General features: G+C 36.1%; 2 protein-coding genes across 2 annotated transcripts in view; one reads left to right on the top strand and one right to left on the bottom strand.

Moving 5' to 3' along the window:
• LOC138940775 (apoptosis-resistant E3 ubiquitin protein ligase 1) overlaps nucleotides 1–14,109 on the bottom strand; it is an 86,114-nt gene that overhangs the window by 44,231 nt on the left and 27,774 nt on the right. The window lies entirely within an intron of this gene.
• LOC138940776 (serine protease inhibitor dipetalogastin) overlaps nucleotides 1,038–14,109 on the top strand; it is a 40,282-nt gene continuing 27,210 nt past the window's right edge. The window contains exon 1 of the mRNA XM_070309986.1: nucleotides 1,038–1,421. Within this exon, the coding sequence (XP_070166087.1) occupies nucleotides 1,367–1,421 (55 nt within the window). The 5' untranslated portion in view covers nucleotides 1,038–1,366. The remainder of the gene's footprint in view (nucleotides 1,422–14,109) is intronic.

The following is a 14,109-nucleotide window of genomic DNA, read 5'->3' as shown; positions in this document are numbered from 1 at the left end:
AAACAACCGCTTGTAAGTAGGAAAGGAGACTAATGTCGCTATCGTTAGCAAGAACATCCCCTCGATTTCTTACGACACTTCAATTAGAAAGTGTAGCTATTAATCGCGTGCGGGCGGATCACGTCATTCTTCGTCTTTTCCTTCCTCCTCTCTCCGAGGACCCGAAAATATACCTTTAATTAATCGGGCTCCTTGGATTCATACCCCGCGTTTATTCAGTCTTGGGTTTCGCTCGACCTACTCCGGCGGCTTTCTCGGGAGCTTTTATTATCGGCGGCTTTCTCTCGCCGAGGTTTCTTATCAATTCTAATATCCGTGTGACGTTCGCTTCGAGTCGGACATGACGAAACGACGCGTATCGCGATAATACGTGTATTGTATGGTATGCATATGTACATATCGTGCGCGATCAGCAGTGTAAATCTCTCCGCAGGTTCATTCTTTTTCTCGTCTTCTTGGTTACAAAATCGTACGCATCGGGCACCGGATACTATCTCCACCGAAAGAGAACCATCCATTATCACCGATTTTCGCCCTTACATCTCGTCATCCGTATTACGAATCGTCCTCATCATTCGCGCGATCTGTGTCAGAATTGCGTGGCCAAGTATCCTTGACATCCAAGCCACCGTGCGACCAGTGGGACGAGACCCCCTCGCAGGCGATGACGCCTACTATCGGGGATATTGGTCAAGGAAGATGAAGAAGCAGTAGAGGAAGAACGACGGAAGGAGCAGAAGAAGGACGTTTCACGGTGACGGAGCAAGAGCTGGCCTAGAAACGCCGGTCCCCCGACGCTTTCCGGCATTCGACGATCTGCGTTACCTTCAGAAGCGATGAAGAAGAGAAGAGGAAGAGGAGGGAGAACGGTGGTACGCTTCTTTCCTACCTCTCATAGTCGGGCGGCAGCTCTCCTCTCCTTTTGACGATTGCCGTCGACGATGATGGTAATGGTAAATGGCTCCATTCCGCGCCTCTACTGGAAACGGGAGCACGCCACGTGAAAGTAGGAAGGGGAGGCTATAGCCGGGCCGACGTCGCTTCGTGCGCCTCAGTCGTTCGTGGACCTCGAAGGACGATAGAGGTCGAAGAGGTTTCACTTCCTCCTCTCCTGGCCTCGCGAACTCCTCGCACGCTCTTCCTCGAGCCTCCTTCTCGCGCGGTCTCTTCTTCTTCTTTTTTCATTCTCTTCTTCCGTTTTCTCCTCCGCTCTGCTCTACTCTCATACGACCACGGTGACGAAAGGGCCTTGACAATAAAGTAATCATCCATTGAAGCTCAAGGATTCCTCGCCTGCGCGAGGATATCATTTCCTCAAGTCGTCGCATCGGCAACATCGTGATATTAAGAAGATATTAGCGGAAGAATGCGTCGTCAACTTTCGCTCATCCTCGGGATCGTTTTACTGGGCTGTCTTCAAGGTCGGTATCAATTTTAAGGATGTATCGATGGTGTCGCACGATCGAGATCACGTTCGAAATGTTGCGGAACGCACACACGTGTTAATCTCTGTACGCTCTTCGCTTACTTAGGGTTCAAGAAGTAGCAAGAACAAAATAATCGTAACGTGTCAGTTTTAAAGGAAATTCAAATCAATTATTCTGCACTATTATACAGGGTGTCCTAGACCACCCGTATACCCTTTTTCTTTCAAAAACTAAGCATTTTAGAGAAAAACGTTTTCAACAAAAATTGTATGGTTTTGAGGGAAACATAGGATGGTGTCATTGGTTTGACCTTGGTTGGCATCGTTAAGGTCAAGTCAAGGACACCTTTAATTTCTTAAATGGAACCCCCTATTTTTCATTACATATTCTTGTGGCTTATCTCGAGAGCTTTCCAAAACACTATAATAAAGTTTTTTTTTCATTAAGTACTTTTTGAGTTATTTTATATTTTAATATGACATATTTTGATATAAAAAATAAAATATTTCGTAAAATAATGAAAAAATACTTTATTATAGTGTTTTGGAAAGCCCTCGACATAAGCTATAAGAATATGCAATAAAAAATAGGGGGTTCCATTTAAGAAATTAAAAGTGTCCTTGACTTGACCTTAACGATGCTATCCAAGGTCAAACCATCTTATGTTCCCCTCAAAACTATATAATTTTTGTTGAAAACGTTTTTCTCTAAAATGCTTAGTTTTTGAAAGAAAAGGGGTGTACCAGGGGTGGTCCAGGACACCCTGTATATATTCATTTAAATATATAATATTTTCATCTCGCATTAGTCAAATAGTAAAAGAATAGAAGCGCATATTCATCTAATTTCTTTATAACGGTCGTCCTCTATTTTTTATTTATTTCTTTTATACGCTTTTCTCGCAAAAACAGAAAGCTATTTGCACTGTCATTGCTTCTTATACTTGTTACCATGACAATTTGACATCCATTCGCTTTACGTATGGATAATTAAAAAATGAGCAAAACTACATTCGCTAGAAAAATCCATTCGTTACTCTATGAAAAAAAAAAAAAAAAAAATAATAATCGAGAGTAAAATCCTCTCGTTAATGATCTGCCACAAAACTTAAGCGATGGCTGCAACGATATCATCCATGGAGAATATTAAGATCTATAAGGAAATCGTTCAAATACTAAAATATTTAAATCGCAAAGATATACCACACTATTTTCGAGATTGAGGAGGTCACGCGAAAATTCTTCTCCTTAGCTTTATAATTTAAGTGAAATTTGTTTACAAGATTATAAATTGCAGTCGTAAAAAAGAAGACAAGTAACACGGGTATATCAGTCGTGAAAGGAGAAAGCAATACTAATACTTGAAATTCTGAGATTTCTAAGCAGGTTCGACATAAATCATAAGAGCATCTAAATAGCCTTTGAACTTATCAAGACGTATCTATAATTATTTAAAATTAAAATGCAAAATTTATTTGTTTATATTAAATTTATGTTAATCTATTAATGCATAATTGAATCAGTAAAAGAATTTTCTATACGATAAACATTATTTTTCTGAGATTAAAAATGCATAGCTTTAACCAAATTTTATTATAGAAATTATCGATAAAATCAGGCATGAAAAAAAAGTAATAATGACACTTCCAAAAGAGCGCCCAAAAATAGGATATATTTAATATAAGATTATAGAAGCGCTTAAATATTATTTATTTATTTTTAATCGAGAATGTGTCGAGGTATGAAATTCATCTCTCATTTACGTAGTCCGACAGACGGAAGTTACGGTCCATGAGTATGGCTGTGATTAAGGAACCGGCTTCTCTTCTTCGAGGGTCGAGGAGCAACAAGTAAATGAGAGCGACGAGGTTCACCGAAATTCGTACACAATACAAATTTATACGCAACGCACACACGCGTATCGACCTGTATGCACCTTCCCCTTTCGCTCGCGGCGAAGGGCGCCGGTATAGAGGGGCACCCATTGAACCCGCCGCAGGGAGACCCGGCATCCTCGGTTAAATGCGCGACGCTCTTTCAGGGAGGAAAAAAGGGGGCGGGGGACGAGTGCGGAGAGAAGTTTTTCGTTTTAATCTCTCGCACGCTCGCATCCTCGTGCACAAGTCGGAGCCGATCTTGTTCCTCTTTCTCTTGACTCCTCTCCGATTTATGGTTCGTTGTATGGCTCTTTTGCTCAGCGATTCAGTGGCGTCGATGGTATACTTGTAAAATTTTTAGCCGCATATTATCAATGATTAATTAAATATCGAACGAATTAGACAATATAATCCGTGAGCGGAAAAAATCTTGTCTCGTAGTTGGAAAATCTGGCTTGTATAAAATACGTGATAGTAACGATAAAGATTTAACTTAATCATATATATATGTATATAACATGGAGAATGTTTGATTAAATAATTATTTTTGCATAATATTTTTTTTATATGTATATAAAAAATATTACGCAAAAATAATGTAATAAAACATTTTTCATCAACCGCTTTAGATATAATCCGCCGGAGATTAATTTAATTCCGGAAGTATCCAGCGGCTGTTGCATTTGTACGATTGCTAAATGAGGTTTGTCTGCAACCGTAAAAGATAAACCAACTCTCCGAGGCTTCTCCATCTTATTTTTTTTTTCCTCCGACGTTATCTCTGAAGGAATGCACACGCGCAGCGCAACTGGCAAATACGTGACGGGTCTCTTATGGTCTCGCGATTTAAGTTCCGGAGTTGCGATGGTTACGCTACTGCGAGAGCGCGGAGACCTATAGGTCGGCATCGGATGTTCGACCGGGTACCATATAACGCGTAAAACGATGGGGCTGACATGTCTAATTAAGTATGCTAATCGTCGGCTAAAACTCATTGCTCGTACGAACGAGTCTGGAAATCTACGGAACGCGCGACGCGCGCGAAGGGAGATGTGAGTGAGAAAAGGTGGGAATAACGAGTAATACCGTCGATAAGGGCCCTTAACGACAGCAGCATTCTCACCTCTCGGTCGTAACCGACTTCCGATTCGCGATCACTGATAAATAATGGCACTTGGTATGCGTCGCGGACATCGACGAGTCCGAAAGTATCTTCGTCCTGCGACGATAACTATAGCTTCACCATCGGGCAGAATCGTGGCGATTCTACCACTGATTAACTCTAATCCTCGGCAATTTATACTCGCGATTAAATAATCCGAAACGATCGGCTTACACAAATCGCGCGATTAAATACGAACGTAACGTCGATTTTAATCGCTGCTAAATATTTTAATTCGAGACTCACTAATATATTTACGAAGCAAAACAAATCGTACACGCACTGAGAGACCCATTTCGTTAAATAAAACAAAATTATTTGGTTGAACCATTTTGTTGACTGAACATGTAATTTGGTTTTATTTAATAAAAATTATGTTACTGGAAAAGAAGTTAAATGTTACACTAACAAACTATTTTCGTTGCATGGAGTTGTTTATCTAAATAAAATTGTATTGTTGCGATAACAAACTCATCCATCTCATCGCGTTCTAAATAATTGTATTTGTTGCTTGAACTAAATCGTTTAATTGAATATCATAAGCTATTCTGCGCGTTCATGTGTCACTGCGCAGTCAATTGTTATGCAGTGTAGCGTGATGTGCAGTACGCAGTGCATCTTCAATCATGGCGGATTCATCTGTCCGGCAAATACTGATCAGTCTCTCGTTAACGACGAGAGAATTGAAAAGATGGAGAATATAATCTATATATCTTTTTCTTATCGTATCACAAGAGGCAACTTCTCAAGTAAATTTCTTGTTGAATATGGATAAACTTTGGTTGATGTATTAGGTGTACAACTTTGTTTCGGCCGTTTTTTTTCCGAAATTCGAGGCTTTATTGTAAAAAACTGGTTATATGTCTTTGAGGCGTTTTGAAATTGCTTGTTTAGTCACTCCCAATGATCGTGCCAATTCTTTGTGACTTTGATTCGAGTCTTCATTAAGTAATGCCTCCAATTCTGCATCGTCGAAAACCTTCTCTCTTCCACCGCTATGCCGGTCTTCGACGTGAAAATCACCGTTCTTGAAGCGTTGAAACCACTCACGACACGTTCTTTCACTAATAGCGGCTTCACCATAAGTATTTGAGAGCATTCGATGAGCCTCAGCCGCAGATTTCTTCATATTGAAGCAGAAAATTAAAACCTCCCGCAAATGACGAGAAGTTGGCTCGTAAACTGACATTTTCAATCGAGAATAACTTTATGATGCAGACACAAATCGACTAATGTTTCTATAGGGTTATGTTGACAGATACCCAAGTTTATCGCATGACGTCTATGATCTATTTATTTCGACCACTACTTACCGCTAAAGCCATCTATAGGAAAACGGCGGAAGCAAAGTTGTACATCTAATAACAAAAGCAAATGTAACTGCAGTTGGAAAATTTGGTAATACTAACACACAAATGTGATTCAGTGAACAAAATGAAAATAAAAAACAACCAAAAATTTAATTTTATACAATTAATAATTTTGTTCACCGAATCAAATTTGTGTGTTAGTATTACCAAATTTTCCAACTAAATTTTGTTGTTGTATTAATTAAAGGATTTATTTGCCCATATTCAAACAAGAGATTTAGTTGATCCAAAGAAATTTTATTTCATTCAACAAAATGGGTGCATGCTTTATGTTAGAAAATTATATCGCGATACTGATCGTTCCACGTGCGAAAATTATCACAGTTGCAAGAAACTTTCAATAGTACAATGATTATGATAAAGCATAAATGCCATTGGCCGAATTTCATACGCCAGACAAAATTATCCCTTTATCAGGTAACGATTTGCGATAAATATATAGCTGTCATTATTGAGATTGACAAATAACTGTTATTTCTCATATTCAGTCAGATTATGAGATAGTATTGTCCGCGACTCGTGCACACTTCGATCCGTAAGTGATCAATACAGATCAATGACAACGAAAGCATGTATGATCCGTAATAACGCACGGTACATCATGAGCTTATGTAAATTATGACGATCAACCACGAAGTCATTGCGACCAATATACTTTTATCGCAATCGCCATTCTAGCATTTTATATCCCAATTAACAATATATACTGTGGATTTTACAAGCTTTTAATAATAATTTACAAGCGACATAATCAGTGTCGGGCGTTATACGACGCGTTTCGTTTTTTCTACAGGATCCAGCGTCATACGAAATTGTTTCTTCCTAATCGCGCGTCGTCGCGTCGCTTAATTCTCGCTTCACGATGCGAGTTTCATTAAGCCATCAGTAACGATAAATCACGCGTGCGCGTGTTCATGCTCGGACGAAACGACGACATGGAGACGCACGACACGGATGAAGCTGGATTTATAGGCCCTCGAGTTAAAGGAGAAAGTTAAAAGGGAGATAGGGAGAGAAGGGAGAAAGGGCTCGTCAAGCTTTGTCGCGGACCGTGGGATTTTTACTTCCTATGTACTTTTGCAAAGAAATTCTCAGGATAAAAAGCAGCTATCGAGGTTGACCCTCTTTGAATACTCGACACGTTTCCATGACAAACAATTCCTAGCGATGTGTGTGTGTTCGATTCTTTCAATCCTCTCTCGACGATGATTCCCTCTACATACGTATGTAAAATCTTATTAAAGGATACAATTGTAATTTATACAATTGTGTTTTACTTTTAGTTGCATATCTCCAGGATTGCATTCTTGCGCGAAGCGCGTCGGAATGGCTCGGCATTTATTCCTTAATTCTCTCGATTTTTTCTCAATTATTCGCATAAACGCGCGCCCATTTCTTTCAGAGAAGGTCTCTCTGATGGGATTTTAACTCTTCAATAAGAGCAGCTCCCTTCTCTGATCGTTTGTCGGTGCAATTTGTAGCAAGGGAAGCAGAAATGAGTGAGAGAGGGAAAAGAGAGAGAAGGGAGAGAAGGTTGCATGCGTACAGGCCCACACACCTTGAAAATTGCAAACTATTCTCATCGTCCCGAGCCGTCCATCGTCTTAGTATCGTCTTTTTTAATTTCCATCCATAAATCGATCCAATTTCAAAGAAGCGACTAATTGTTTTCGAATCAATCTTACATTTAACATAAAATAAGATAATAAATTAAAAAATAATAGACACATTATCAATATCAGCAAATACTATGAGGTCAATTGATTTAAATCATGTGGATCATTAGACAAATTATACGAAACGCTTAAGAGATTTATTCTTCGTATTGATTGTCATTTGAGTGTGTGAAATATCGTTGCATGCTTTAATGAAAGATGATCTTTTCCGAAATCATTTTCGATTCATTGACTCTTGAATATAGATATCTAAGTTCTCGTGGCCTTGCTCCGATTATTCTCATTACGAGTTAAACAATTCAATTACGTTTGTGAGATAAGCACATGTTTAGCATAATAATGTAAAAAATTTACTGTAACAATCTTCTAATTTGTTTTAAGTTGCGTAAAGAAACATGATTCAACAATATTTCCATAACATATTATATAATAATCCTTCTGAGAAAAAATGTGAGCGTGATTGATGATCAGATGATCAATCACTATTTTACATTATATTTAAAACATTATCTTATGCGTATATATTGCGTATATACATACACAGGGTGTAACAGAGCGCTCGTATCAGCAGTTTTTTGAGAAAACAACGCATTTTCATGAAAAATGTTTCATGCAAAAGTTGTAGAGCTCTAAATGGCGCATTATACAATATAATAATATTAGCATGACCTTGAATAGCACCGTCAAGGTCATTAATAAAAATCACTTTGAATTTTTTAAATGGAATCCTTCATTTTTCATTACATATTCTTGTAGCTTATCTCGAGAGCTTTCCAAAACACTATAATAAAGTATTTTTTCGTCAAGTACTTTTTGTAAGTTTTTTTATATTTTAATCTGACATATTTTGATGTAAAAAATAAAATATCTCGCAAAATATTTAGTTTTCGATAATCTTACCGTAGTACTTTTATGTACAGAATAATCAGACAAATCAATTAGTATAAAAAAATAATTGTTTTTAAGAAAATTATTTACAATGTATTTTTTAAAACAATTATTTGGTTTTTTTTTTTTTTTGCACTAATTGATGTGTCCTATTATTCTGTACATAAAAGTATTACGGTAAGATTATCGAAAACTGAATATTTTACGAAATATTTCATTTTTTGTATCAAAATATATCGGATTAAAATATAAAAAAACTTACAAAAAGTTTTGGAAAGCTCTCGAGACAAGCTACAAGAATATGTAATGAAAAATGAAGGGTTCCATTTAAAAAATTCAAAGTGATTTTTATTAATGACCTTGACGGTGATATTCAAGGTCATACTAATATTATTATATAATGCGCCACTTACAGCTCTTTTGCATGAAATATTTTTCACGAAAATGCATTGTTTCCTCAAAATACTGCTGATACGGGCGCTCTGTCATACCCTGTATATAATAATATTGCATAATATTATCTAATTTAATTAGAATTTAGAAAATTTGCGAAAAAAGTAAATTTTGATATATTCAAATACATATAATTTTCTTTCTCAGTCGAGGATATCTCGATTCAAACAATATAATGACTTATTAATGAAGAAAAATGATTTGAAGAAGCGAAGATGCATACCTATCTACTTAAGCGCAGCATTTTTATAGACGGGTATGTCCACGGATCGCATGACATCATGATAACAAGATGATTGTATGCGTAGCATCTTCGCGTTCTGGACGAGAGATGTGAGCCGCGACGCGGCTTTACGACTTCGTTTATACAAGAGACCCGATAATGAAATCGTCATGCTCAGGTGCCTTCGATAATTACGAGTGATCACGATCGGAAAACCGGTGACGCGAGAATCCCGTAAATCACTAATTGCCATCAATAATCAAAGGAAACTATTTTTACGCTACTAACAATAAGTGAAAGCGTTGAAATTTTTATTGAAGCAAGCGACTTGCTATTGTCACTCAATATTAAAGAGACATTCTCGATACCGTATAGTAGCGATCAGTTATTTTCAACGTATATAAGTCGTTGATTATAAATTCATTTGACATAATTTTATCGACATTAAAAATAAGAACGAGGAAAAGTGATATCTCGTTCGTATACTTGTCGTATATCCGTCGTACGCTGTTTCATATTCATGCGTTCGAAAATGATTTGCGATAGCGTAGCTCTCAAGGTGATTGAAGATCTGATTAATCGTCGAATAAATCAGTGTAATTGGTATCAGTAAGGTCGACGACATATACTTAACGCTCAGTCCCGAGCTGTTAGTCGCCTATAGTATTGAATGAATGGTTCGTTAATGCCTTCTCTCTCTCTCTCTCTCTCTCTCTCTCTCTCTCTCTCTCTTGACAGCATGACGATATTAATGACAAATACAAATAAAATTCTTAGACCATCTTGTACTCGATGCTGCTAAACGCGATGGAGAAGATTTTTTTCGCTCAAATTTTGTCGGTAATGGATCTTCGTTGGTTTTAATAATAGAAGGATTACATGACAGAGAAAGATAGATTTACATTCGGTACCAAGGTACAGTTAACTCGATTTGTATATAAAAAGCCCATTTTACGCTCTATAATTAGTGAAAAAAATTACAAATATAATTCTATTTATAATTTTACGTGTCACGTAGCCTAATATAGTACATGTATGTGTGTGTATTTTATTTGTCCAAAAATTTTTTCTGTATTATAATACATGTGAAATTATAAATAAAATTCTGTCCCAAGTTTTCTTAATTATATCATGAAAAGTGGGCTTATGCATGTGGCTTGGAACGTTTGTACGTAATAGCGGTTTTGGCTCAATTTTTGCCTCGCGTTCGCTTGAAAGTGTTCAGAAATTATTCCTACAGTCTCGGAGCTTTAATAATTCTACGACATAAACAACGGATAGTTTTTAGAATATAATCGTTTGGAGAGGACTAATTTCTATAATTTCTGACATTCAGTAAATGTATATATACACGTGCTTTAAAGTTTGGGTAAGCTTGAGCGATACATGTCGCGCGTAATGGCTAAAAGTCGTAATTCAATGGCAGCAGTTAAATCTGTGCGGACTGTCGAGATGAACGCCCGTAAAGATTCGTAAATGTGTGTTATGTTAAGTGGTGAGGCCGTTTACTTATATGCCATTCGAGTCGGGAGCACGCACTAGAGATGCTATCGAAACGGTTTGTCGTGTCGGCTTTATTTGCGCACGCGAAACGGCTCGTGGAAAATGTAAATTATTCATTAAACGGCGGATACACCGCAGTCACGTTTCTCGTTCATTGTCAATTTTTATTTTCTCCCGTATACGACTACTTTCCTACCAGAATATTCAATGATATAGACTGCTTCGTGAAAATATCCATCGATACTTTATCGGATTTTTGCAAAATCTTATCTACAAATCTCTCTAATCGCGTTAATAATTGCATTATCATTACTCTCGATTAATTTATCGGCGGCAATTTAGGACGTGTTATTTTACAGCGATTAATCAGAGATTTGATTCTTCGTTCAAAGATTATATTAACTCCGCTTGTAAATCATATCTGATAATTTCATTGACGATCTTTTTTCATAGAGATGCACGATCATTTTCTTCGGACAATGAATCCTTTCGTCGCGTTTAATAGACCGTGTTGAACATTATAGCAGAAACTTTTTTGAAGGAATAATAATGTCAAGTCATTGTGTATAGATACAGGGTGTCCCATTTTAAAGGACCCACTCAAATATCTCAGAAACACTGCGTTAAATCGAAAAATGTTTCAAACAAAAATTGTGTGGCTTCAAGGGGACCATAAGATGGTGACAATGATTTGACCTTGGAAAATCATTTAAAGGTCATGTGAAGGTCAACTTTAAAATCTTAAATGGAAACCTCCATTTTTTATTTAGTATTCTTGTAGCTGACATCGAGAGCTTTCCAAAACACTATAATAAAGTATTTTTTGAGTTATTTTATATTTTAATCTGACATATTTTGATATAAAAAATAAAATATTTCGTAAAATATTCAGTTTTCGATAATTTTACCGTAATACTTCTATGTACAGAATAATAAGACAAATTGATTAGTGCAAAAAAAAAAAAAAAAAAAAAAACAAATAATTGTTTAAAAAAATACATTGTAAATAATTTTCTTAAAAATAATTTTTTTTTATACTGTTAGTGTGTAACATTCATAACAATCAACGTATTTGACAGCATAATGATAAAGATATATAGCTTAATAAAGTTGAGAAAAAACTCGGTCCACGTGGGAATATACGATACAAGAATTATTATGTTGGCATACTTAAGACTTGAATGGCGAATTGCACATAAATGGTTCATTTTTAGAGAAGAAGAGACTCTCGTCTCGAACGTGAATCTAACATTATCGAATTAATCGCAAAATCAAAGGTGATGAGATTTGAGTTGTAAATACAAATGTATTATGTTCAATGTGGTTTTTGCTTTATATAATTCATATTTCAAGATTTCAATTCCGCGTATTTGTGATAAATTGAGTCGCCAGCGGCTCTGCTAAAACAATTAATCGAAGATACGAGAAAGATAATCGGAAATAGCAAAGTAAAAAATAGAATTCATATATCATTTCCAATAAATTTATCGATTCTCAGGAAACTTTTCTGCTCGTTAGAACGAAATATAAATGTCGCTCACATATTAATTGATTCGCTTGAATAGCTACTATTAATCGAGTGATTGATACTTTGTTTTTATTGAGACGAAACGGTATCTGACTTTTCAATAGAATTGTATAATTAAAAAACCTATTACACCTGCTTCATCTCTTAATTAATCTTAACTCGCGCATCATATAGTTAACTCGCAATCGACATATGGTCATTAGGCATCGAACCAGACAACAAACCAGACGATAGGCTGTTTCGGTCATCTCAGACGGGTCTTTCGACACCGTTATTATGATCATCCATCGTCGATGCTTGGCTTACTTCGCTGACCCGGAGACCGTAGTGAATGTGTTCTGTGAATGTCAAACAAGTATATCGTTCGCACGAAAAACACGCGCGATCTACATGCGGCATCGATTTCGAGATACGGTTAATATTCGATCTTCGAATATTATTGCACGATAAATATCGTAATAACAAGCGTAATTAATTTAATTATCGAAAAAGGCACATTAATCATTATATTATTACATTATTAATAAAAGGATAATAATTTTCTTGTGCTTTTAAAACTGCTTTCATTAATCTTTTACATCTGTTATATTGTATCGTTACACAAATAATATTTTTAACTTTTTCACGAAATTAACGTAACCATACATACGAAAAGTGATCGATGAAAGGAAGAAAGCGCGCAATTTTACGCGTATAAAAGATTATAGGGACCTATATTCGTACGGGAAGAAGTATTAACTAAAACGCTATTTAAATGATAATAATGTGCGTATGTTTATTTTTTATGACTCGGTTTCCTTTTCTCGACTTCGAACGAGACATGCAAAGTGCTGGAGCTATAAAATCGTCGATCGCTACTTGTTAGCGAGTTCTTATTCCGGGTACAATTCATTCGGCATTAGACGAGAAAATTTATGTTAACTTGAGACACCTGCATTTTTAACATATACGTGTGTTGACCGTATATAAAGAAATAATAGTTTAAGCGCAATATTCAAGATATATACGAGATCGCAATAACTTTTGCATAAGAGCTTTCATACCGGAATATTTGCATCTTTCTCGCTTGCAAATGCATGTATATTTGCCTTGATGGATCAAAAGGATTCCAGCGCTCAGCGACAGTATTACGTTAGTGAATTATTTCATATAATAGCATTCAGGTATATATTTTTGCGTTTTTTTCTCCCACAAATATCGTTAGGCCATCGTTCCAAATACCTTATGCATCACGGGATAGCATTCGCCGCATGCAATTCAAATCGCAGCAATTTAAAATAACTCCGCGCATAATTTACACTTTAAAGTCGTTTACATAGGATTCGTGCTCCAGATTTCCGAGCACAGATCGTCACGAGAGGGTTGCTTTCGGTCCTTTGGTACTTTATTCGTGACGAGTTGCGTGCCAAAGAGATTTTAATAACAATATGTAAACCGAACTACATTGCTACGGATACTCGATGCCTGGGGCCGAAACTTTTAACGATGGCCAGCAACAGTTTTAAAACATTATAGCGCGAGGGTTTACGTATATATACAGAGTGTAACAGAGTGCCCGTATCAGCAGTTTTTTGAGGAAACAACGCATTTTCGTGAAAAATGTTTCATGCAAAAGTTGTAGAGCTCTAAGTGGCGTATTATATAATAATATTAGTATGACCTTGAACAGCAGTGTCAAGGTCATATAAAAGTCACCTTAAATTTTTTTAATGGAACCCCCTATTTTTCATTACATATTCTTGTAGCTTACCTCGAGAGCTTTCCAAAACACTATAATAAAGTATTTTTTCATCAAGTACTTTTTGAGTTATTTTATATTTTAATGTGATATACTTCGATATAAAAAATTAAATATCTCGTAAAATATTTAGTATTTTGATAATCTTACCGTAATACTTTTATGTACAGAATAATGAGACAAATCAATTAGTATAAAAAAATAATTGTTTTTAAGAAAATTATTTACAATGTATTTTTTTTTTAACAAGACAGATTAAAATATA

This window comes from Polyergus mexicanus, unplaced genomic scaffold (genome assembly GCF_030449975.1).
Source record: "Polyergus mexicanus isolate NDT 795.1 unplaced genomic scaffold, iyPolMexi1.0 SCAF_17, whole genome shotgun sequence".
NCBI lineage: Eukaryota > Metazoa > Arthropoda > Insecta > Hymenoptera > Formicidae > Polyergus > Polyergus mexicanus.
Note: the sequence above shows the minus strand (reverse complement) of the source record. Positions and strands in the feature narration are given on the sequence as shown.